The following is a 27,399-nucleotide window of genomic DNA, read 5'->3' as shown; positions in this document are numbered from 1 at the left end:
CAACCTCTCACAGCGGTTTCATAAATATGTCAAATAGCACCAGGGACAAGAAGGAACCACAGGTCAATAGCCAGGGAGTCGATCAGGAGATCCCCAGCACCACCTTCTGAGATCATCCCTTCAAGAAGAACTGGAGCCACCGTGGAACACTGCTTCCAAGTCAAAGAATCATAGAATTATAGAATAGTAGGGTTGGAAGGGACCTACAAGTCCTGTTCCAGAGAGATGTCCCTGAAAGATACCATGGCTGATGGTACTGGAAGCCACTGAGAGTTCCAGCAGAATGAACAGGGACACACACACCCTGTCCAGTTCCCAGCACAGATAATTCACCAAGGTGACCAAAGCAGTCTCTGTCCCATAACTAGGTCTGAAGCCACACTGAAATGAATTGAGATAATCTGCCTCATCCAGAAATGCCTGTAATGATGAATTGATTAATCAAATAAGATATACTTAATGGGATGACATTTCTAATAATTATATATAACCAATAGTTGGAGTTCTTTAAAATTTTTGAATTACAAAATACAGCCAAAATGGGAACATTGAGAAATATGAGGGGCATATTACCATGTTCAGGGGAACCCTGACATTTGTAAAAGCACAAAAACTCCTTTAAAAAACCTTAAGGGGGTAAAACCACAAAACCCCCCAGCTCAATGAGGATTGAGCATATTCAACAGCCAAGGAATATTTAGGGTGTCTCTACATTAAGCAAAAAACCTGCAAAAATCCACACCCTTTCCAGAGCTTCCTGCTTTCGGTTTCTTTGTGGGACTACGAAGGGCTTCTTTACACGGCAGACACGTGGTTTGAACTGAGGGAGTGCCTTCCTCCGTCCCTGGCATGTGTGCAAAAGAGTGGGAGGAGTCTTGTTTTAGTAACTTAACTTCTGCTGTACTGTTTTCTCACAGCCCCAGGAAACTTCTGACTTACTTCTGAGTGGACATAAAATGTAAGATTGTGCCGATTGGAGAATATCGGGGGAGGTCATGGCGCTCCTGTTCCATGGGCTGGAAAAAAATACCACATTTATTGCATTTGGGGAAAACATGGGATAGGATGGGGGAAATTGCAGGACACCCTGGAGGGTAACGGCATCATCTAAAGAGCCCGCAAACTTCCATGACAGAGCCATCACAGTAGCAGGATAAAAGGTCAGTGTGATGACGCCCTTAGTTTGAGCTGGAAATGGAATGGAATATTTGGGGCAGAGGATGAAATGGAGGGTCCTGGCGGAGGGCATGGCTGGTTGCCTGGAACCCTTAACAAAAACAAACCTGTTGGAAGGTAAGGATGTGTTGCACTGTTTTCTATGTCTGACCTGTTATACTGGAGATGTGTTTGAAGAGTCTGCTTGTTTGGCAGAAGTTACAGGACAATAAGTAGGGCTCAAGTTTTACCATTAACTGGATTCACAATCTAAAGATCCACACATTCTTGGAGATATGCTTGATCCATACCTCTTCTTGATCTCACCACTTGGCAATGATTCAGTTGGCTCACTTACTGTGGAGTTGGGGGGTGGGTTTCAAGGATACTCCTGAAGACAGACATGGAACTGAAGCAGGGCAAGGGTTTCTCAAGAATAAAGCATCGTTTACAAGCACTGCAGGGCAACACTGACATCAATGGGCCTATTCTTTGTCTACTTCATTTTATTTCATTTTTTTGCTTTCCCTGTCATAGGAAGTATTTGCTGAAAAAACTGATACTGTGTGTGCCAAGTGCTAGAGGAAATAATTGTGTGTTGAATGCATTCAAAAACACTTCTTCCTTGTAAAAATATTTCCTTTGCATTACAGCCAAGTCTGGTGTTTACATGGGTTATCTTTTGCATGAGTAACTTTTGAATAAGTTAAAAAGTGTCTTGCAAATACTTGTGTGTTAGAATTACTCAATATTTGTTCCTCCAGTTCCCAAGACTTGAAAGCACAGGATAAAATGCAGTTCATGTCAGTATATTAAGAAAGCTTTTATCCATGATTGGTACAGTTTTACATTTTATAGCTTCTGTATTTATGGATAAATATAAAACTTACAATATGGGAAACTTGAGTTGATTATCTTATCCAGCATTAAAACAATAATTCAAAATTAACTGTACCTGCCCGTAGCAACCTGCATAGTGAATAAGGCTTGGGTGATCTTTTGAGCAACTCAGTTCTGCAATGGCTTCTGTTTCACTCACCATCCACCGCACACACTCCAGCTGACCGTTCTAAGTAGAAGAAAGAGGTAAACATTTTTTCACAATTATCCTTAAGTACTCCAACCCTGCAAATAAATTTTCCTCATGCAAATAATAATAGTAATAATAATAGTTAGTATGCCAGCCCGCTTTCATATCTGCGGATTACTGTAATGGTTGTGACTACAAGCCTATTTACAAGTTATGAGTCATTTCTGCTGCACAAACCTCATTTGTATTAAAACAGCCCTCAGTGTAGCAACAGTGTTTGCTGTATAATGTGCCTTCTCAAATTCATATAAATTTTGCATGAATTATTTTGTAAATATGTTTATTTCAAAGCGCTTAATACATAATTATAATATCTTCTCTCTATATAAACAGTTATCCCATAGATTAAAAATGAAACTACAATTATTTTACCTAATAACATGCAGTTGGGGGAGGAGGGATGGAAGACAACAGATAACAGCATAAACGTGTAATCCTATGGGGATAGGCGGCCACCTTCGAACTCGGAAGCGACTGCCTATCCAAAGCAGGACAGGAGAAGCACAGAGGGGATCGTCCCTTCCATGCTTCAGCCGCCCTGCATTAGCGGCTAGACAGCCAATTTCAGCTGTCTAGCTGTGGGAAGGTGGAGCGGCAGAGGAGGCTGCCGAACGACACATAGGATGTGTCGTACCGGGATTTCCACCTTCCCCGCCCCAGAACGGCCCCTGGAACACCCCATTTTGGCCACTCCGCGCTCCTCTTCTGAGGCAGCGTGGAAGGGGGGGGCAGGTCAGTTCTCCAGGAACCGACCTCGGAGCCCGCGCTACCAACTCGGTTCCTGGAAAACCACATATCCTATGTCTGACTAGCCGCTGACTAGCAGCCACAGGATTGCTCCCTCCATTAGCTAGGCAGAATGCATTTTAATATAAAAGGTAGACATTTGAATAACACAATTTACAATGCAATCCTAAGCATCCATTGCCTTACTGAGATCAGAAGTAAGTCCCACTATGTTCAATGGGACTTACTCTTAGGTAACCATGCATAGAATTGTAGCCTTAGGATGTCATTGAGCTCAGTGGGGGCTACTTCTGAGTAGACATAGACAGGATAGCAATGTCTGTAATCCTATGCACGTGAAACTGGGAATAAACACCACTAAACACAGTGAGATTTCCTTTAACGTAATAATTCATAGGACCATGCTTTAAGATCCTTTTAATTAGAAAAATGTATGGAAAATGTATTAGCAAGTAAGACTAACACACCAATTTCTGTTATTTAACTGAAAGGTAGAAATTCCAGAAAGATATTGACATCCTAAAATAACTTCAGAACACTGATTCCCTTGTGAGGTACTTGCAATCCAGTGCTATGAAAATAAAAAGTAGCTTTGCCACAGGCTTCAGCAAGATGTGGATTACTCATTGCGAGATCCACCAATAGGATCTTTTGTGCTAGTGCTATTTTCCCTTTCACCACCACTGTACCAGCAGACAGAGTCAAGCCCCAGCAAATCCCAGGTTTACCATGGTTTGGGGTACTGCATGGCCTAGTTGCCAATGCTGTTGCCACTTGCTGGACAGTTGTAATAGTTCCCATCTTGGGAACAGGGAGCCATGGGCATATGGCTCTGTACCAGAGGCTGTTATAACTGTTCTCGCATATTTCAGTATCATTGCCAATTGTTGCATAAGCAGTTGGATGTTGTCGCTTCCTGACTTCAGGTATGCCTAGGAGTTCACAGTGCTGAGGGATAAATGTCATCAGGCCATGCAGCTGAGTTGTATTGTGAATCAGATTCCTAGCCCACTAATGAATCATCAGAATTACTTCTCACAGAATATTATATTTTTTCTTGCTGTTCTAGCTCAGACCTGAACATACTTTCAAACTTCTCCTAAACGGGAGATAAAAGGTAAGGAACTTGTAATTCTTGTGATGATCTTCTCCACCCCAAAAGCACTCTCATTATTTTGCAGTATATCCCAGGAGAAGTTTAATTCCATAATTGTCCTCACTGTTCACTCTGCTGTATTTCACAATTGCTCAGCAGTAATAAACAACACAATGGTTTCTAATGTTACAGATTTTCTTGCAAGTCTGAACTTTCTTCCAGATTACATTAAATGTTTTTTTCTGTGCAATTTTTCTATTCAATGGGACTTACTCTCAGCTAAGTGTAGGACTGCAGCTTTTCTTTTTGACAGAGCCTGCTGAACTCTGCCAGAGACAAATGTTTACTCTCATGCAGTATTCCAAAATGGTTTCAGCTTTGAATGAGGTACATTAAAACAGAGACTGCATAGTGTGTATCAAGTGCCTTCATATATATATCATAGAATCATAGAATAGTAGGGTTGGAAGGGGCCTATAAGACCATCGAGTCCAACACACGCACATTTATCTTCCTTAATATACTCATATTTTTACTATAATACCAAATTGAGACTCAGAAATGATTTTGAAAGTAAGGGTTTTCAAAAACCTGAGTCAGCTAGGCCACTTTGCATCTTACAGTCATAGTGGAATCGCCTAACATGTGAACTATTGTTAAAGGTGAATGGCAAATTGCCACAGGTATGTAATGAGACTGATTCATCACAATTGTGGTTGTACTTTTTGTCTAAGCTGCTGGAATATCATGATGAAAAATAACATTATCTGAGTCATAATTGAATCTTGATGTCAGCATGTGATTTGGTTTATAACCAAAGGAGGAGAAGGAGGAGGAAGAGGAGGAGGAGGAGGAAGAGGAGGAGGAGAAGGAGAAGAATAACAACAACAACAACAACAACGGGAAAATGCAGCAGCAGATGTAGTGTGGCAGTACACTGCTGCTGAACAGCAACCAAAGGGGAGGAAGGCCCAACACCTTTACCAGTAGCTGCTGAACAGCAGCATAGAAATCAGTAGGAAGCAGCAGTATTCAGCACTGTGCAGGTGTCATCAGCCCAAGCCTGCACAGAACACTGCTGGCTTAGTTGCCAGCTACATGTCCAAACAGTGCTGACCATCCCATCTCTGCCTCCAATGCTACTGTGTAGTGCAACACCCTCCAGCTCCTCCCTTTCCTTTGGTTGCCACTCAATGATCACGGCCATTTATGACTGCTGCACTACTACTCATCACGGGTAAATTTCACCTGGTGGTGACAGAATTTTTCTGTCAGAACTGATCGTGTAAATGTATTGTAAAACTTATATGGTTGTAAAACCCAATGATCTTTATTTATCACATTTCTATACTGCCCAATAGCCGAAGCTCTCTGGGCAGCTCACAACAATTAAAACCTTAAAATACAACATACAGATACAGTAATTTAGAACTACTGTAAAAAATAAAAGTAAAAAACTTTTAGCAGTATAAACAGCTGAAAGGTTATAAGGGTGGAGCATGTCTACCTTGTTGCTTCTTATGCTCCAGTTCTGCACTATCATGCTAAACCAGCAGAGCAAAATCTGGAAGAAGTGGGTTCCTTTTCTCCCAATGTCAAAACCCACCAAGCAAACTATGAGTATACATCAGCACCATAATAACCTGCCTCTATAATAAGTTGGATGGGAAGTATGTGTGTGCTAAAGATGAGCAGTGCATAAACAGTGAGGACTGCTTGAGCAATTAAGATACAGTTGAAATAAACAAACAAACAAACAAACAAATAAATAAATACCGGAGGATGCACTCCTGATAGTTTATAGAGTGGTGCAAGTTACGTCATTGTAATTGGTAAACATGGTCATATCATACAATTTTTCCTGAAATAATTAACTGGTTTAAGATTTGATTTTGGTCTTGATGATATACAGAGATCTATGGTAGGTATTGTGGGCAGACGGTCTTTTCTTGAAAAGTGGGGTTGGATTTGATGTCCTTTTGCTCCCAGTTTTAGGATTTTTGACATAAATATTTATAAAAACTCTCCAACAAAATGAGCCAAACTTAGCCTGATCCAGTGAAGCCATGGAATTTCACAGAACAAAAAAATCACCTAATTGGCTGAATTTGTTGAATGATTATGATTACAAAAATATTTCACTTCAATGTTTGCTTAATGAAAGCCATCAGCTAAAAAAAAAGATCTTATTTATGCAGTCCTTTGGTATAAATTAATAAAGAACATGGAGAACAACATCCTGCTTGCATTGATTAGGGCCAGACTAGATGTTTGGTGGAAACTCTGGTCTGGAATGCAAATCTTTGGTATATAAAAAGCTGTGTAGGGAGAGTATGCAATTTGGAAGGAGAAGCAATGGGTTACCGAAGGCTGCTTAATCTTTCCTGTGCTCACTTTATCTCCCCTGAATAATCCTCCCTTAGTTGCTTTTCTTCCAGATTCATCAAACAGCTGCAGGAGGAGAGTATAGAGGTGAAGAGGTGCATAGGGAAAGGTTTAAGCAAATCTGGCTGCCTCTCTCCCAAAGCTACTTTTAAAATCTTTAGCAAGAAAGCTGGTTTCCTAGTCCAAGGCATGTTGACAAACATCTAGTTTGGCCCTTAGACATTACAGAACCACATGTTCGTTACCTTTATTGCTAAGCCAACTGGAGTTAGTTGTTCACTGTTCCGCTCATTCAAACAGTCTTCACCCATCAGAGATGTAAGATGTTGTAGGCATTCTGCATGTCCTTGTGATGCTGCAACATGCAAAAGATTGTTGCCATTTTCATCATGAATTTTGTCCAGATTGTCTGCTGCGAGGTGGGGCTGTGAAAAAGAGATTGTGGGAGAATTAGTTACTTAATTTACAATAAGCCCATTTAGCGGCTACTATGTTTCATATGCCAGCAAATAAATCAAGTATGTCTTACATGGATTATGGTATCCTTCTGGATCGCTTGTCTAAGTTGGGAGTTGGAGGCTCTGTTTTATAGTGATTTCATTCCTACTTGGTGCAGCAGAAGGTGCTGCTGCGGGATTACTGTTCTGTTCCATGGCAATTAGATCACAGGGTTCTGCAGGCCTCAGCTTTGCCCCCCAACATCTACATAAAACTGCTGGGAGAGTTTATTCAGGCTGTTATCAATCTGCAGATATGTATATGCAATATGCTTAGGCGTTATCAATATGGAGATGACTTATTGCTCTGCCTCTCCTTTTCATCTAATCTAGGTGAGGCAATGGATGTTCTGAATCTGTGCCTGAGCAAGGAGGAGGAACAATAGTTGAAACTCAATCTAGTCAACACAGAAGAACTGTTAGCAGATCATTCATCTTCCTGGTTGGGTGGTGTTTAACCTGTTCTGGAAGGGGTCTCTCCTTGAAGGATCAGGTGTGCAGTTTGGGGGTGCCCCTGGGTGCACCACTGTCTCTTGAGGTGTAGCTGACCTTGGTGGCTAGCAGCACCTTTCATCAGCTTGGGTTGACTTGATATGCCAGGTTTGATCCAATCTGGACAGAGATCGCCTGGAAACAGTTATCTATGCTCTATTACCATCCTGTCTCCCCAGTTGGATTACTGCAACGCATTGTATGTTGGGCTTCAATTAATCCAAAATAGGCAATTAACTGTGACTGGTCAATATGATCATATGCCAATAATGCTTCATTAGCTGCACTAGTTCCCACTTCATTTCCAGGCCCAATTCAAAGTGTTGGCGTTGACCTTAAAATCCCTAAACAGTTTGGGGCCAGAGCATCTAAAGGAACACCTCCTCCCATATGTAGCTAAATAGATCCTTAAGTTATCTTCCGAGGCCCTACAGAGTGCCCCCGCAGAATGAAGTTAGGTGGGTGACTACAAGAGAGATGGCCTTCTCAGTTGTGCTTCCTCCTTTATTGAATGACCTACCCAAAGAGGCTCAGATGGCACTCATACTGTCATCTTTTTGGCTCTAGGCAAAGATATTTCTCACAGACACTTGACATCTTTATTATTGTGATTTAAATTTTCTATAAAAAGTTTAAATTTTATTGTTGTTTTTAAACCTGTTTTATTGTGTGAGCTGCCTTGATAACTTTTTTGTTATAGGGAAGCATATAACCATTAAAAATAAATAAATAAATGAACTATGTTCTACATAGTTGCATGATTATATAATCACCCATTCTGGGAGACCTACATATACCCTTTTTTTTAGCTAGCTAGAGGATACTAACTAGATCATCTAGACACCCTTTATATGGACCAAATAAAGCCAAGGATAAAGGAATTGAAGTGTAATTTTTATTTCATTGGTCACATATAACCTATGGTGTGTGTGTGTGTGTGTGTGTGGGCACATAACCCATCAGGGATCAAAAACTGCCCTGATACTGCAGTATTATATTGTTTTGTATCTTATATCTTCTGTTGTCTCTGATGGCAGCTGGTAGTGTTGGAAGAGACCATGAGAACGGTGTATTCTCCCATCTCTACTCTACCCTTGCTGATTATCTCACTTGCTATATGGAGTTAGGAGTTCTTTTCTACATGCAAATAAATATTTTTGAGCCCTGACTCTAGTGATGATTAGAGACTCAGTTTTTGCAGCCCGATGTATTTGGTTTGCATATAGTGCTGTTCCATTACAACCCATTATAAAACAGCTTTTCTATGCATCATAGTAATTATCTAATACAAATAATGTCTGTAGTACTCATACAGCACTGCCAGGAGCCAAGGACGCCGCCACTATACTACCAGTGTCATAATAACTCTTGACACACACACAGAAGTTGTATCTACAGATGTTTTGCATAGTCTAGTCCATGTGATAAATAATCTAATTTTAGCCTACTGTGTGCATAAAATACTACAAATTAAACTAAGATAAATATAATACAGTTCTTTGTTGAAAAAAATTGCGGTAGGGTGTTCTTCAGAATAGGTGCAAATTTGGATTTAAAGTGTGCAACCAATTTTAAGGGCTCCTACAATAGTGGAGTTATTCTGATAGATGCTTCATGAGTTCCCCCAGCTTCTGCTGTCTTTAGTATGTGGAGCACAATCAGAAAACTGGAAATAATGATTTAGACCTTGAGACCTACTGTCTAATATACTATGTCCAGGTGTAGTTATGCATAATGGTTCAAACAAAGGAAAGAAAATAACTGGAATCCCCTAGAGGATTAAAAAAAAACAAAAACAGTTTCCTTCCAGACTCATGAAAATTAATTGCATAATGCCACTCATTTTTATGAAGGCAGGTCTAGTATAGGCATGAATGAATATTCATCTGCAGCAGTACGACAGTTCCTAGGTTCCTAAGGGACCTCCTATCGAACAATATAAGGTTACATTGAGTTCTTTGTCCTACGTATACTAATCCATCAGAGAAAGCAAAGAGCTAGTTCCACAGTATGATTGTATATTTAACATTTGCTTTTCCTATTTGTCATGAACTTTAGAGTAATTTTTGCATGATGCCTCCATTAGTCTTCTCTACCAGTCCTAGCACTAACTTATCTTTCAGCTTTTCAGTAATATCCTGTTCACTGGACTAAAATATGGAAACCTCAGCTTGTCCCAATGGGTGAGAAATGTTATAAAGCATTAACTACCCAGAGTAGAGTTCTTCTGGATAAGCACAGCACTCCATTAAGATATAATGACTGATATTATAAGAAGAAGAAGAAACAAATAGTGAAAGAAACAAAAGAAGAGAGAAAAGTGATGAGGACATTTGTATAGATAACAATCTTAGTGACTCTCAGTACTTTCTTATAAAGAAAAAGCAAATATTATTTTCATTTTTCCATTCACTCAAAGGAAATAGAGAAGTAAAGAACTGTGTTTTTGTTATAGCTGACTATTTTTTTATCATTACATTGCAATGAAGTATTAGAGCCTATTTTAAACAATAACTCTGATTTTGTGTTTGTTGCTGATTTTATGATCTGTCACTGTTCTGCTCTAGATAAATGCTCTAGATAAAGCATAAACAAAGTGAACAATGCAAATACTTGTTTTCCCCACACCAACCTTGTTAGCTTGCATCTAGTTGCTTTGGAAACGCCTTTTCATGATGTCTGATCACAAAGCTGGAACTAACTAAAATGTTCATGTGGGTCAGAGGCCAATTGGGGCTTCTGTATGAGCTCCTCATCATGAAAGCTGTTGCAATAAGCTGGGATAAACACTCTTGAATAATAATCAGAACACAACAGAAGCTCCTCTGTTACTGTCACTGGCCTCTGAATAGGAACTGAGTTAATCTGCTAATAACTGAACAAGTTGAAGCCCTACCATTCTGAAAAGCATATTTAAACTTAATGACAATGATGGAAGAAATAAAGCATGCATTCCCTGCTAAGCTGCTACATTACAATCAATCATCTTTCCCATTATAAACTTTAGTTTTTATATTCTCATTGGATGCCACACCATCCAATTTATGTTTATTTTCCAAATTAAAAGGTGCATGCATGCTTTACACTGATCTCCAAGGAAAAGTATAAGGTATGCTCTAAATGCCTTATGAATTAATTTTAATTCTTCAAAAACTTACCAGTAATGATATCTGCCCTTCTTTCACAATATTTAAGATGCTCTTATTTTTTTTCACATCCTCATTCCTTTCTTCTGGACCTCCAGAGCTGCTCCAGTTCATGCTGCTGTCCAGTTCATCATGCTTGTTTTCTGTCACTGCTGCCTGCAGATGAAAAGTCCTTAACTGACAGTGAGACACAGTCTTCTCCATTTTATCAGCAAACGTCCTGTTGAGTAAGCCCTTGGTCTGGGCTTCAGGTTCATGAGCTGAACTACATTTAACTAGTGGCTGGGGAAACTCTAATTCTTCAGCTAAATGGTTCTGCTGATCAGGGACAATAGGCTGCGCTTTTCTCAGCTGAGAGCTTTTCACAGGGGACAGAACACAGAACTGTGTCATTCCTGTTGGTGCCTTCTCTGTGTTTCCTGCAGGGCACGACTTGCCACTAAGACCATTCAGTGTTGAGTACACACTCAAAATTCGTTTCTCTGGAGCTGCCTTGGTAAAAGCAGCAAGCTGCTGGCTTGATTTAATATAGGGCACATCCAAAATTTCATCCATGTCCAGGTCATAGTGCTCCAGTTCACCGAGCAAAACTCCAGGTTCAACACATTTAGTTTTAAGGTTCTCTCCATTACCTGGAGTCTGATCACCATTCTGAGCTGTGGGAGGAGAATCACTGCCTTTCTTGTACTCTATCTTCTGGTTCTTTTGGTCATCACTTTCATTATTTTCAGAGCTTTCTGGTTGGTGTTTAAGTGGGGAAACTCTCTTCACTGGTCTGAACTTACTGTACATGTCTGCAATGCCTGTTGGTTTCTGTGCATTTCCAAGGAGTGTTGAAACTCCCGAACTCCAACTGGTGCTCGAAACTAGAAGAAACAAGAAATAAAATTTAGAATTAATTCCCTTCCATCATTAGCTATGCACATATTCTTCTTATCCTGTATACTTTGAAAAGAGGATATACTGGAAACATAATTATCCATAATTAAAGTACTGTGAAAATACTGTGAAAAAATATACTTTGTATTTTAATGCCAATCTCTGCACATAATGCTCAAAGAGATTATAAAGCAAGATTTAAATTTGAGTTAAAATTAAGCAATAACTTAATGGCAAGTGAACAGCAGTAAAACATGCAAAATCATAGAAGCCAAATGACATTTACGGTTTAATTTTGGCTCAGTGAGAATGATCAGAAAACATTTACAGCCTTGTGCTTTAGTTTGGAGCCCAAGGACTGAAGTCCTCCCAACTTTCACTTTGGTTTTGAAATGCAGATATGGAGGGTGGGGGGAGAGTTGTGAATTTGCTTGCAGCAGGGATAGAGGGAGGGGTGCTTTAACCCTTTCTCCATGCAGTTTTCCTGATAAAAATCTCTTTGACTCCTGGGAACTGGAGGGGTGAGGGAGAGATCCAAATATCTGTATCCACAGGGTAAACAGTAGTGGAAGGGGGCATACTTTTAGGGTGCAATCCTATGCATGTTTAGATAGAAAAAAGTCCTACAACTTCCATTCTGGCTGGGGAATGCTGGGAGTTGTAGGGCTTTTTCTCTGTCTAAACAAGCATAGGATTGCACTCTAAATCAGAAAGATAACATGGGAGGAAAGAGTTAACATCGCCTGTCTTCTGTCAACAGTTTGGAGATACTATCATAGATCTCCTGGGTAATGTGTAATTTAGTCCTTAGTGTCACATGTTCAGTAAAATTCAGATGGATTCTTGCTGTCCTAGGTATAAGTTGATCTTGTCAAACGTTCACTTCATTTTGAAGGGGGAAACTGACAAACTTGTCTGCTTAATTCTGCAGGTCACATTTAACATTTAGGATTATCATATGTAGACTTCAAGAGACACACTTCAATTTATTACATGAACTAAATGTATTGAGACACACTTACATTTATTACATGAACTAAATGTATTGCTACAGTTGCATTTATCTTGCACTCAAGTTCAGAGTTTCTAAAAAAACAAAGTTTATGAAGCAGCTGTACTAACACTGTTATCACAACAGTAAAAAGAGTACATTTTGAAAACAACAGAAAAGGTTTGACTTATTACCTGGATATCTTCAGAAGCTTTTGGAATGATATAACTTGGATAATTATTTATTATTCCAACAACAAGATGCAACTTAAGAAGTTCAATACAAAAAAACATCATTGCACAGATTTATTTATATATTGTATACGATCCTGGGTTCAAAGGGCGACACTTTTATGTTGGTTTTATTTACATGTGACATTTTTTCTAAGTGATAAAGGGAAATGGATACCACATGTTTCCCAGCTGTTTTATTCTGACAGGAACCTCTAAAGAATTAACATTGAAAATGAATTCTGTCCAAGCCTCGGGAAAACACTTCTTTTGACAGAGGGGTATAGACAGTGACAAGGTATCAACTTTTTGTTTATCATCACCTTCCTTGTACCTAGACTATTATTTTCTTTTTTAGGTTCAATTAGTTTTTCATTTTCTAGTATAAATCCAAAATGCATCAAAACAAATGACTTCTAGGATGGGATAGCCTGCCATACCCAGCATGAGAATGGCTATGGCCTTAGCTAAAGATACAAAGTTTCCAGATATCTTGGAGGCAAATTATAAAATCCCCTTTCTTCCCATGTCATTTTCCTAGAGGAAAAATAGAGTAATTTGGAGACAAACTGCAATATATGCAGTTTTGATTTATCTATAAATTCTAAGCTATGGTCTATGCTTTAGGTTCAGAATTAATATAAAGTATTGATTTGTTCAAACTCAAAAGAAGCCTAAGTTTGTAGAGTTGGAAAATTAATGGATTGCATCCAGACTTAATCTTGCTTACAGTAGGCCCACTGAAATCAATGGGACTTAAGTTAGTCATTACTAACTTGTCCCACTGATTTCAATGAGTCTACTCTAAGTGTGACTAAGTCAGGATACAACTCAATGTATTCAGTTATTTGTTTTATTTGTTTGTTTGGATTTCATTTCCTGACAATGTGGAGCTATAATATATTATTATCTTGATTTATTTTCTCAGCAAACCTATGAGGTAGGCTAGGCTGAAAGATAGTGATTAACATAAAAGGAGTCTTGTGGCTTCTTAAAGACTAACCCATTTATTAAGGAATATGCTTTCATGGACTAGAGTCCACTTCATCAGATGCATGAACGGTTATCCTTAGTTGGCTGGTAAATTATACATATGGGTGTACAGAGAGAAAAAAAGTAAGCAATGAGGTTTGCTGGAAATGAAATGCACCCCCCCCCCCGTCTGTAACAATTACGTTAAAGCTGAAATATATGTAAAATAAGCACAGTGACCATTCTCAACAGCAGTAATTGATGATAATTGATGACTTGCTTAAATGATTCAGTGAGCTTCATGAGTATGCCAATATAAGGAAGAGTTATAATTTGACTGAAACTCCAACTAAACAGTGCTGTTTGAACAAGAGGCCTTTCTAGGAGGGCTGGTGCCTTGCTTCCTGAGTTACTGCCTCTTTCCTGAAAATCATGAACTTCTCAGGCCCAAGCAACCTCATTAGTCCTTGGCTTGTTTCACCTTCATTTTGTAGGAACAGACACTGCTAGCATTCCTTTGCCTATATAATTCTTCCTACCTCCAGGGTTTATCTGTACAACAAAGCATTGTTCTGCATTACTCCCAAACCCCAATCTCCCCCTTGTTCTCATTTGCTATCAGAACCAAACCTTGCCCATTTTTATAAGGACTATGTTCCCTCTATGCACCCCCCCCCCCTCACCAATGCCTCCAGGTTAATGGAGAAGAGAAATTCAGGTGGTGAAGCTTTCTCCATAGCTACTACTCCATGCCTGCAGAAGCTTCATCTCAAAATTTCTGCTTATCACAAAGTTGTTAAAAGTATAGATGGCCTTCCAAAGTTGACCTACCCTAATATCTGTTTTCTTCCTATTTGCTTGGACTGCTAATATGGAACTAACGTCTGCCTTTCTACTAGGTCATGAAACTGGCCACTTTGCCTGTGAAACATGTGCAGGTACAGTTGTTTTCTTGCTGTCTGTCTTCCAAAGAGCTAAAACCCACAAGGATATAAATCCCTCTTCAGGAGTCCTGAAGCTGCAATTAGGTGTTGAATTCATCCAAGGCAAAATGTTACTATAGTTTTGAAAAAGCTAGTGTTGGCTAAAAAAAACATTTTTCAGTGTCTGATCTTGTTCCTGTGCTGAAAACCCCCCAAAATGAGTAGCTAGATATAAATTGGAACATACAAATTATCACATAGAAAAAGAAAAATATTCACCCTGTTCTAGCAAGAATAATTCTTCTGGATCTTATCTCTCATGCATGACAAATATTAACCGAGGCTGGACAGCCATCTTTCAGGGATGCTCTGACTTGGATTCCTGCACTGAGCAGGGGGTTGGACTTGATGGCCTTGTAGGGCCCTTCCGACCCTACTCTTCTATGATTCTATGAACCAAGAGTCAGAGTCTAAGGTGTCAGAGGCACCAACTTGCCCTGTTTATTTGGAAAATTCTCCATCTTTCTGCTTCTCATGCAAATAGTGTACTTGGAGGTATGAAGGGGCATCTCTACACCAGCCTAAAACACTGCATTTAAAATGGTGCTTTCTGCTTCCGTTTTAAATGCAGGATCACAATGATCCCCTTTTTCACATGCTTCCTTCTCCCCCACCCCTTTCCCCCTCCTTCTCCCCATATCTGAGCCTTCCGTTATCTTTCATTGATCTCGCTCCTTTTCTTGCCGCTTTTACTCTTTTCACGGGGGAAACTGAAGCGGAACACAATGGGGTAATTTGATAGCTCATTATCTGCGATCTATTTAAAAACAGAACAAAGGGCATTTAGTGCAGGAGACACCTTGAATGATCACGGTGTCATGTAAAGAGCCTGCAAACTTCCGTGAAGGGGCAATCTCAATCGCAGGATAAAAGCTCAGTGTGAAGAAGCCCAAGGCAACCACTTCCATCCATCGTGGGATGGGAAAACTCCTTAGGAAGGGTTGAAACATAGGAAGCTGCCTTATAACTGAGTAATACCAGAGGTCCATCTAGCCCAGGACTGTTGACACTGACTGGCAGCAGCTTTCCAGGGTTTTAGGCAGGAGTTTATTTTTCCAGCCCTTCCTGAAGATGTCAGGGACTGAACTTGGGACCATCTGCATACAAAGTAGGTGCTCTACTACTGAGCCAATAGCTAAAGTTATTAATGTGTCATTCAGTGGGGAAATGGTGCTAGACAGCTTTAACTCTCAGATCATTTAGCCCCTGTTCAAAATGCCAAAGTAGGTAGAGATTGCCACCCAGTTACCTTCTTGTTTTGAATCTTCCCTTCTGCAGACGTTCTCCCAATGCATGGATGACTAGGAGGGCAGGGGGCACAACATTGTGTGTGTGTGTGTGTGAGAGAGAGAGAGAGAGGGAGAGAGAGAACTCAACAGGTATGGTTCTACTCTTCCCCTCAAAATGTTTGTTAAATCGTGTGAGGGGGAAATACATTATGCGTTCCTTATATATATTTATATTATTATATTTATTTTAGAGCTGAGCTGGAAATGTGCAGTGATTTTCTTTAAAAAAAATTGCTTCAGCTTTGGAAAGCACTCCAATTTTGTAATTTTGATGATTCCTTCAAAAAGGGACAAGATGCTATTAAGCTGTTCTCTGAATGGGCTTCAGATGTTCTCAGTGATGCCAGCACTTAACTAAATCTGATTGAGTATGTAGTGCCATGCTGCTATGAACCCTGATTGATTGCGATCATTCTAGGAAGGAGAAAGAAGCCCCAAACAGAGGGAAAACGGCACCAAAACATTTGCAGATAGAGGAATAGTGGAGAACAACAACAAAAATGATGATTTACACATTTAAGGGTAATCTGGCTTGGATTAAAACCCACTCGGCCTCCAGATCTCCTTCCCACTTGCCCCTCCTCAAAACCTCCTCCATTTTTTCCTTCTAATTCCACTTAAATGCCTGGTATAGGTAAACACCTGCGGTGAGAGGGAAGTCTTTTTTTCTCTCCCCTCCCTGGTTCCAGGTGTTCTGCAATGAAATATACAAGGCCACAAGGCCCTAGTAGCCCTTAGTAAATGTAGCTTTCCCAAGGACTACTGCTTCTCAGTTTGGAAAACCACATTTCCCAGGAGCTGCTGGGGAACTGCAGCTTCCAGGTGTGCTGCTACACAGCGCATCAGGTACCAGAAAGGACAGAGAGGCACAGACCACCCTTCTTCCCTGTGACTGCTTGCTGCCACTGACATGTTACTACCACCTGCACCAACCGGGGAAGAGGGTTTAAAAAGAAGAGAGGAAGAGAACTTGGGGATCTGGCTAGGTGGGTGGGTGGATCTGGGACCTAACTGTGGGATAGTGGGCAGACCAAACTCAGTTCAGATTGGCTCAGGCATGTGTTATTTCCCAATAATTTAGGAAGTGACTTGGCTTATTTCTGAGACAATCCAAAGAAAGTGACAAGTGGCTCACCTAGCTCTGATCTCCACTCTTTGGTCACAAACCAACATGCTCTCACTTTTTTATACATCCTTTTTATAGCATGTATACAAAAGAAACAAAGACTGTGCATTGGATCACAGCCATAAATGTGTAAGATTAAATTGTGTGCGCGCGTGTGTGTGTATACACGCACACACACATGACATAGTTTCTTTTTTCTTCTACATCATTTTAACCCTCTAATTTGATCATGGGCTCCGACTAGAGAATGAATGACAGTAAAACTGGAACTGCTTTAGTTTCCAGCAACTTCCTGCCTATTCACTTGCATCAAGTTGTGCAGAAGCAACACTTTCCTTGCTATTGCTGGAAGTAAAATATGGGCAGTGGAGGGGGCTCAAAAATGAGAAAAGAGGGAGATATTGTTTCCCCTTTATTCCCATCTGTGACTAAGTAAAGGGATGTCACAATTTAATCATTAATGACTGCGGCAGGAGAATGCTAGCGGAGCTACAAGCGATGGTAATTTTCTGCTATGTAAAATATGGCACAGAAATAAAATACTTGCCAAAGCCTGACATGGCTCTTAAAATCTGCTTTAAAAGCTGAGGCTTCAAATTTCTATTATAGGCATTTCAGATTTAAAAGTATTAATGAAACCACCATTTGATGTAAGCATAATAAAGTTTTCAAAGTGCAATGGAGCTATGTTACTCTCACCAATACAATTTGCTCCACGCTGAGGACAGAAACAAAAGAGCCTTAATCCGATTTACAAAGTGAAAAACAACACTGAACGCACTTTTTGTCAGTAGGGGGGAAAAGGTCTCCAGCTGGTTCTCATCTGTGTGCCATGACTCTTCATTTAGTTTACACTATTAAACTCAAAAACGTTGCTTTCATCTTAACTGTTACAGTATGCCTGAGAGTAGATTCTATCTTGTAGCATCCTTGATAGAGTTTCAGAATTTGGCAAAACATCATGCCTCAAACTGGTCATGACCATATGGGTAGTAAATGTATCCAACATTTTTTCATTGGCGCCTACATCATTATGTCTTGTCACTAATGGTTTCTCGGGTTTTTCAGTAAATTGTTGCATATACTGTGGTTTGGAGCTGCTGAGATTAAACCCTGCGTTTATCTGAATACCGCCAAATCCTTTTATGGAACTTTTTGTTGTTGCTGCTGCTAATGACCTAACATCTTTAGAAAAAAAATGCAGAGAAAAAGCCGGGCAGGGGCGGGTGGGGGGCTCATTGTTACCAGAAAGCTATCAAACAACCATGAAGTTTGAAAGAAGTTTGTTAAAAACAAAAATCTGTTATTGTGTCCACTTGAACAAAAAGAACATATAAAAGTGAGGATGGCAGAACACAAGCGAGGAGCATACCTGTTCTGTCTTCATTTTGTGAATCACACTTCCTACGTAATTCTGGGATAGTCTTGAGGGACGTTACTGAATACTGAAAAATAAAATCACAATAGTTCAAATAACCAAAACAGTATAAAATCTGAGCACATTATTTAAAGAAAATAATCCTTCTTTTAATGCTGCAGTATATTATCCAATGCTTTGCTGGAGGGCTTAGAACAGAGTTGCTACCCAAGTAATTGCCCCTATTCCCAGTGCAGTGGAGCAATACCATGTAAGGACACTTGCATTCTGCTGTCAGTGGGAGAGAGAGAACAAAGCACCCAATTTGCATTTCAGCCCCATCTAACCCACAAAGGCTGGCAGATTGGAAGTTTAGTTTCCCTAGTATGATGGCCAATCTTCCCTTGCCTGGAATAAGATGCTGTGATAGCTACGTGGTATAGTAAGTGTGGGAGTCTCATCTCTTATATACCATTTTAAGGGTGATATTCAACATAGATGAGTCTGCTCATGTGACAGGACTTCCCCCTTCCTTCTTCTCCCTACAATGTTCCTGCACCTTCCCAAAATCTGCTTCAGAGAATCCTCCAACCCTGCAGAGCAGATTTGGAGGCATGGGGGGGGGGGCTGCAGGGGGGAAGGAAATCCTTTCCACTGATGCTGTCCATTCTGCTGGCAGATGGACACCGTTGGATACTGATTTTACACATGTGGATTTGTCTATCAGAAAGAAACAGGTCTGCCATGAAATACAACCATACACAGGCCATTGATAAATAATCCATAGTAGCTATTCCACTGTAGCAGATAAGCTTGCAACAGCAGGTTTCAAGACCAAGCAAGGCAAAACAGGGACTCACATTTCTTAGTCAAGCCCAGTGTAAACAAGTAGCGTGCAAGTGACAAAATTCTGTGTCAGACTTATGCCTAATCAGAATAAAAGACCACACCTCTCTAATTTACAAACCCAGCTTCCAGTATTCAAAGCTTCATGAAGGACAAGCTAAAGCATTCAACAAAGTACTGTGGCTATCTGCATGGAGGCTGCAGCAACACTGTAAAGGCAAGGATAACGGTGGGATGCATTTTAGAAATTCTAGATCACCTGTTGTATTTATAATAGATTTTGATTTTTCCATTTAGATAGCATCTTTTTTAAATGTGGTGTTTTTCACAAACAGCGAGGCTCAAATTTCAATCTATATGTAAAAACATTCTCTGGAATGGTAGCATCTTAAGAACATTATTCCATATAAACACACAGGAGAATAAGCCAGCTTCTCAAAGAGTAAGTATTATTGCAACAAACATTTCTTACTACTATGCTGCAAGGGGCACACCCGATGTTCATGCCTGAGTTCAACGTTTAAAGCAATGTCACATGTCTGAGTAAGCCACAATAATTTCTTCATAAACTTGTGGAATGCTTTCATTCACCTGCATCATCAGGCACTGTAAAGAGAAATTTTCTCAGAAAGAAAATTCTATACCTAATTTACAGAGCAATCTTATACTCACACTGGGCTGGATACATTGCTGCTATTTTGGTAGAACAGCTGCCATATGCAATGCATGTTCAGCCCAGGAGGAAAGAGGAAAAATACACAACTGGAAAATACAAAAATGGCAGGAAAACAGCAGAAAGTGCATACGGAGACATTTTTCTCCCTCTCTCATAATACTAGAACCTGGGGTCATCCCATAAAGCTGATTGGTGGAAGACTCAGGACAAACAGAAGTACTTCTTTACACAACGCATAGTTAAACTATGGAATTCACTTCCACAAGACATAGAGATGGCCACCAATTTGGATGGCTTTAAAATGGGGTTAGACAAATTCCTGGAGGAGAAGGCTATCGATGGCTACTAGTCCTGATGGCTATGTGCTACCTCCAGTATCAGAAGCAATATGCCTATGTACACCAGTTGCTGGGAAACATGGGCGGGAGGGTGCTGTTGCACTCATGTCCTGCTTGTGGGTTTCTTGTAGGGATGGCAGAGAATTCCGCCACGGATCTCGGTGAGGCTGAATTAGGGATGGCAGAGAATTCTGTCATGGCTCTCGGTGAGGCCGAATGCCAGTGCATTTGGCCCCCCGAAATCTGTGGCGGAACAGCCTGCCACCCCCCACCCCCCTGCGGATCCCCCCCAGGACAAGACTTACCTGGTGGCGGGTGGCGGCGGCTGCGGCAGCTGGTCATCCGACTGGCTGCCGCCGCCGCCATTTGCAGGTTTTTTTTTTTTTACACAGACGTGATAGGCTACGTAAGTTTTTACGTAGCCTAAAACGTCTGGGTAAAAAAAAAAAAAAAAAAAAAAGTCATACGCAAATGGTGGCGGCTATGGCCGACGCCATTTGCGTTCCTTATTTTGGGCCGTCTTAGTTTACGTAAATATTTACGTAGATTAAGACAGCAAACATAAGGAACGCAAATGGCGGCGGCCGTAGCCGTCACCATTTGTGTATGTGGTTTTGTTTTGTTTTTTCCCCCAGAGCCCTCCATGGCCGCAAATCCAGCTGCGAATGGCTCTGGCCTGGCTGGGCCTGGTCGGCTGCTCTGCGGAGCTGCCGTGGAGCACAGCTGGCCACGGCGGATTCCGGGGGGGGGAGGAACGGAGCACCTCCCCCCTGTCGAGGATTCCGGGGGGAGGGATGGAACGCCTCCCCCCCATCAACATAATCCGCGAAAGGTAAATGACTTTCGTACATCCCTAGGCTAAATGCCAGTGCATTCGCCCCCTCCGAAATCCGTGGCGGAACGAAGCCCCCCCACCCCCACCCCACGAAATGGGCCCGGAATGGAGCCTCCAACCCACTACATGTGTGCGAAATGGAGCACTTACCTTCTGCCATCCGCGCTGACTAGTGAATGGCAGCCGTCTCCGCGGCCGCCATTTGCTTCCTCTTCATAGACGTGATAGGCTACATAAAAACTTATGTAGCCTATCACGGCTAACACAGGGACGCCTTTCACGCTATTTGCATTCCCCTTTTTTTCGCCATAATAGCTTACGTAAATATTTACGTAGGCTAAAACGGCGAAAGAAAAGGAATGTAAATGGCAGCCACCGTAGTCGCCACCATCTGCGTACGCTTTTTTTTTTTTTTACTTTGCCATGATAGGCTACGTAAATATTTACGTAGCCTATCATGGTTAAATACAGGGATGCAAACGGCGGCGGCTATGGCGGCCGCCATTTGCGTCCCTGCTGCCCAGCGGCCGGATGTCCGGCTGTGGGCAGAGCTGGCCGGTGGCTCCGCGGAATCCCCGTGGAGCAGAGCCAGCCGGGCAGGACTCTGGGGGGAAGGATGGAGCACTCATGGCCTGTTCCTCTCCTCATGCTTCCTTCCTGCAACTGTCCCTAGATGCATGACTTTTGCAATCAGCCAGGTTTAACTCAATCAAGTAGCATCTGATTCCTTTCATTCCCCAGAATCAAACTATTGATCCCTTTTCTTCTACCCCATTCTAAGTCCAGCCCCAGAGCCATTATCCCCTTCATACTCGTTGTTTTGAAGTCTATACCTGCCCTTGATTTTGATCTTTATGTATGCATGGTCTTTATGTACACATTCTTTCATTCTGCCACTGTGGGACTTGGTGGGCAGACAGACTTGCTGCTGCACTGCTCTAAAAATCACCCAGGGTTCACTTGGTTTCCAAGACTTAGCGTCGCACTTGGAGACACATGACGGAGCATATGAAGACCCACCCACCGCCTCTCCAGAGACACCAGCAGCCAGAGATACTAGCAGCAAATAGCAGCAGCGGAGGGCAGCAGCTTTAAAGACCGGGAAGACAGGGGCAAACACAGATCTTATCTGCCCCTTCTTAGCTGCTGCTCTCTTTTATATTCTTTTATACTGTTTATATTTTACATCTTAATATTTTAATACATGCCTGGGAAGTCCATTGAACAACTCAGGGGGTTGGGGAGGTGCCACCATAACTGTGGTCATGGGTAGGGGGAGGTATGGCATTGGGGGATTAACAGGACAGCTGAGGAGAAGAGAGGCTAGACGCCTTATGGCTATCCCCTCTTCTGGTTCTTCCCCCAACCTGATGGTTCCTGGTGGCCTTACCAGCTTGCCCTCAGGTCTGCTGCTGCTGAATGCCTGGTCGGTCCAAAATAAAATCTCCTTCATCCATGATTTAATTGTGGATGAGGGGGCTAACCTGGTATGTATTACTGATACCTGGGTGGGGAAACTGGGAGGGGTTACTCTCTCCCAGCTGTGCCCTCCTGGGTACTCAGTGCAGCACCAACACCGACCCGAGGGTCGCGGGGGGGGGGTTGCCATGGTCTATAGGAATTAAATCCCTCTCTCTAGGCTTCCTGCTCATTCGAGTGCAGATCTTGAGTGCTTGTACCTTGTATTGGGGACAGATTAGGGATTCTGCTGGTGTACCACCCACCCCACTGCCCATCAGACTCCCTGCCCGGGCTGACGGAGGTGGTCTCGGACTAGGTGTTGAGGACCCCTAGTATGATGGTCCTGGGGGATCTCAACTTCCATGCTGAGGCCGCTGTATCTGGGGTGGCTCAGGACTTCATGGCCGCCATGACAACCATGGGGCTGTCGCAACATGTCATCGGCCCAACACATATAAAAGGACACACGCTTGATCTTTTCTCGACTGGGCAGGAGGATGGTGATCTAAAAGTGGAGGAATTAACTTTGTCAGATCACTTCCTGTTGAGGTTTAGACTCTTGTCAGCCTTCCCCCTCTGCAAGGGTGGGGGGCCTATTAAAATGGTCTGCCCCTGGAGGCTAATGGATTTCAATGGATTCCAGAGGGCTCTGGGGGATTTTCCTACTGGTATGGCTGGTGCTCCTGTCGAAGCCCAGGTCGCTCTGTGGAATGCAGAGATGACTTGGGCAGTTGACACGATCACGCCCAAGCGCCCTCTCCCTCTGAGCAGAGCCCGGCCAGCTCCTTGGTATACACCTGAGCTGAGGGCAATGAAGCAAGAGGGGAGACAGCTAGAATGCAGGTGGAGGAAAACTTGTGCTGAGTCTGACTGAACACAGGTAAGGGCTCACTATTGAGCCTATTCTGTGGTGGTGAGGGTGGCAAAGAGACAGTTCTTTTCCACCCGCATTGGATCTTCTCAGTGTCACCCAGTGGAGCTTTTCCAAGTGGTTCATGGCCTGTTACATTCTGGGCCAGGGAGAGAGGCTGTGGAACCCTTGGATGCACACTGTGACAAGTTTGCATGGCACTTTGAAGATAAAGTCACTCAGATTCATCATGAGTTGGACACCACAATTAATGCAGTTCCATTGGTAGAGGCGTTCAGAGCACCGTCTGGTCCAGTTTTATTGGATGAGTTTCAGTTATTGAGGCCTGAAGATGTGGACAAGGTGCTTGGCCAAGTTCGATCAACCACTTGTGTGCTTGACCCTTGCCCTTCATGGCTTATTAAATCAAACGAGGAGGGAATGTCTGGCTGGGTCCAGGAGGTTGTAAATTCCTCCTTGAGAGAGGGAATGGTGCTGGCCCCTTTAAAAGAAGCGGTAATAAGACCACTCCTGAAAAAGCCTAACCTGGACCTGGAGGATGTTAACAATTATAGGCCAGTGGCCAACATCCCCTTCCTGGGCAAGGTGCTTGAGTGGGTGGTTGCAGGACAATTCCAGACGCTCTTGAATGAAACAGATTATCTAGAGCCATTTCAATCAGGCTTCAGGCCTGGTTTTGGAACGGAAACTGACTTGGTCGCCCTGTGGGATGACCTCTGCTGGGAGAGGGACAGGGGGAGTGCGACCCTGTTGATTCGCCTGGACTTCAGTGGCTTTTGATACCATTGACCACGGTATCCTTCCGGATAGGTTGTCTGGGTTGGGAGTTGGAGGCACTGCACTGCACTGGTTCTGCTCCTACTTGGATGGCCGATTCCAGAAGGTGGTGCTGAGGGATTATTACTCTGTGCCATGGCAATTATGCCATGGGGTTCCACAGGGCTCTATTTTATACCCCATGCTGTTTAACATCTACATGAAACCACTGGGAGAGGTTATCCGGAGGTGTGGGCTGAGGTGCCATCAATATGCGGATGACACCCAGCTCTACCTCTCTTTCTCATCAAACCCCGGTGAGGCAGTGGCTGTTCTGAATCAGTGCCTGGGCACGGTATGGACTGAATGAGGGCCAATAAACTGAAACTCAATCCAGACAAGACGGAGGTACTGTTAGTGGGTGGTTCGTCTGCCCGGCTAGGTGATATTCAACCTGTTCTGGAGGGGGTTGCACTCCCCCTAAAGGATCGCATTCATAGTTTGGGGGTGCTCTTGGATCCAGAACTGTCACTTGAGGCACAGGTGAACTCAGTGGCACAGAGCACTTTTTATCAGCTTAGGCTGGTATACCAACTGCGCCCTTATCTGGACAGAGATAGCCTAGCTACAGTTATCCATGCTCTGATAACTTCTCATCTGGATTACTGCAATGCGTTATACATGGGTCTGCCTTTGAAAATGGTCCGGAAACTTCAGCTGGTCCAAAACAGGGCAGCAAGATTGTTAACAGGGACTGGTCAGTGAACTCATATTATGCCAGTACTTTTCCAGGCCTGATTCAAAGTTCTGGTAACATTCAAAGCCCTTAACGGCTTGGGGCCAGGTTACCTGAAGGATCGCCTCCTCCCATATGTGCCTGCCCGGACCTTAAGATCATCCTCAGTGGCCCGTCTCTGTGAGCCCCTGCCAAAGGAAGTGAGGCGGGTGGTTACTAGGAGGAGGGCTTTTTCTGCTGTGGCACCCTGGCTATGGAATGAACTCCCTAGTAAGGTTCGCCTGGCACCTACATTGTATTCTTTCCGGCACCAGGTGAAGACCTTTTTATTTTCCCAGGCATTTTAGCATTTTAACTTTCTAGACTTTTAGCTTTGCTGTTTTAAATCTGTATTTTAAATCCCTGCACAGCTGCTAGGTTTCATTCTGGTTGTATTGTTATACTGTGGTTTTAATGTTTTATATATTTTATATTGTTTTATTGTGTGCTGTTTGGTTTTAATTTTTGTGAACTGCCCAGAAAGCTTCAGCTACTGGGCGGTATAGAAATTAATTAATTAATTAAACAAACAAACAAACAAGACTGTTCCTTGTGATTCTTTCCTAGCACTCTCCCCATTTTACTCTGGCATCTAGCCCACATTTTTAGGGTTTAGGTAAGTCAAAGTTCTCTCCCTTTGACTTGAACTGCCTTGTTGTCTCATTTACCCAGGGAACTGTGTTGTCTTGTGTACCTGGATGGAGCATCACTCCCTCATGATCTGCCCACTGAATCAAGAACTTGGTTCTATACCAGATGCAGCCACCCTGTGAGCTTCATGTCAAAGTGTGGGGGCAAAACTACATATTTTACAAAATGATTTACAAATAAAAAACTGAAAAGTGTGGATTGCATAAGTATTCACCCACTTTGCTGTGATACCCCTAAACAACTTCTGGTGCAATCAACTGCCTTCAGAAGTCACATAATTAGTTGAATGGAGTCCACCTGTGTGCAATTCAAGTGTCACTGATCTCAGATTAAATAGACCTGTTTCTGAAAGGCCCCAGAGTTTGTTGGAGAGCATATCTAAACAAACAGCATCATGAAGACGATGGAGCTATCAAAACAAGTCCGGGAGAAAGTTCTGGAGAAGCACCAATCAGGGTTGGGTTATAAAAAAAATCCCAAACTATGAACATCCCCCGAGCACTGTAAAATGCATGATTACAAAATGCAAAGAATATGGCACAACTGTGATTCTGCCTAGAGAAGGCAGTCCACCAAAACTCAGGGACTGGGTAAGGAGGGCATTAGTCAGAGAAGCGTGGGATGATTATTACCCGGATGCTCCACAAAACTGGTCTTTATGGAAGAGTAGTGAGAAGAAAGCCGTTGCTGGGGGGGAACCCCCCCCCATATCAAATCCCATTTGGATTTTGCCAAAAGGCATGCGAGAGACACAGCAAACATGTGAAAAAAAGGTTCTCTGGTCCGATGAGACCAAAATTTAACTTTTTGGCCTTACTGCAAAATGCTATGTGTGGCTCAAGGCCAACAGTGCTCATCACCCTGAGAATACCGTCCCCACAGTGAAGTCTGGTGGTGGGAGCATCATGTTGTGGAAATGCTTTTCATGGTCAGGGACTGTGAAACTGATCAGGATTGAAGGGAAGATGGATGGAACCAAATGCATGGGACTTCTACAAGAAAACCTGTTTCAGTCTGCAAGGGACCTGGGACTGGGCCAGAGGTTCACTTTCCAGCAGGACAATGACCCTAAACACACAGCCAAAGTTACACTGGAGTGGTTTAAAACAGAGAACCTGAATGTCTTCAGGTTCGAAGCTGTCAAGGGCTCCTTGGAGGTCTCTCTCTGTCTAAACCAGTAACCAAGTCCAGACACAGACAAAGGAATTCCTTTCAAAACTTTATTCTTCTTTTACAACTTAACAACTATACCGATTGCAACTAGATCTGAGCAGCACAGTACCTATGGCCTAAGTTGGAACAGCTGGTCCCCGTTTGAAAGGGAATCACTGGCAGACCCTGAACTTATGGGCTAGGGAGAGTCCCTCCCCTTTTCCCTTGGAGCCTCTGGGTGCAGCTGTTGTTTGCGCGCCAACCTGGCACTTCACCTTCTTTCTGCGCCCTCCATCTGGCGCCACTCTCTGCGTCTGCGTCGCGCATCCACCAAGTCTGCTATCTGTGCTTGGTCACTCCCTGGACTGCTAACTAAACCAGGAATGCTGGTGGGAGGAATCTCCGTCAGCTGTTGGCCCTGGGAAAGAGGAGCGCGCTCCCCTCCCAGGAGCGACTGCTCTTCCTCAGAATCAGAACTACTCTGGGATTCTATGGGCTCAGTGTCCACCCTGACAGAAGCCCAGGCAAAGTCCGGACTTCAATTTGATTGAGAATCTGTGGCAAGACTTGAAAATTGCTGTTCACCAATGGATGAATACTTAT

The 27,399-nt window shown here is 42.6% G+C and overlaps 1 protein-coding gene across 2 annotated transcripts in view; it reads right to left on the bottom strand.

Moving 5' to 3' along the window:
• Nucleotides 1–27,399, bottom strand: part of SNCAIP (synuclein alpha interacting protein) — a 127,711-nt gene that overhangs the window by 32,262 nt on the left and 68,050 nt on the right. For both annotated transcript variants that reach the window (XM_084832100.1, XM_084832101.1), the window contains exons 3-6: nucleotides 18,451–18,523; nucleotides 10,621–11,474; nucleotides 6,719–6,898; nucleotides 2,111–2,224 (exon numbers count right to left, since the gene is read on the bottom strand). In XM_084832100.1, coding sequence (XP_084688226.1) covers nucleotides 2,111–2,224; nucleotides 6,719–6,898; nucleotides 10,621–11,474; nucleotides 18,451–18,523 — 1,221 coding nt within the window. The remainder of the gene's footprint in view (nucleotides 1–2,110; nucleotides 2,225–6,718; nucleotides 6,899–10,620; nucleotides 11,475–18,450; nucleotides 18,524–27,399) is intronic.

Source organism: Heloderma suspectum, chromosome 2 (assembly GCF_057233095.1).
Source record: "Heloderma suspectum isolate Gila_16-S chromosome 2, 16-S_ref, whole genome shotgun sequence".
NCBI classification, from domain to species: domain Eukaryota; kingdom Metazoa; phylum Chordata; class Lepidosauria; order Squamata; family Helodermatidae; genus Heloderma; species Heloderma suspectum.
This window is presented reverse-complemented; position numbering and strand designations above follow the sequence as displayed.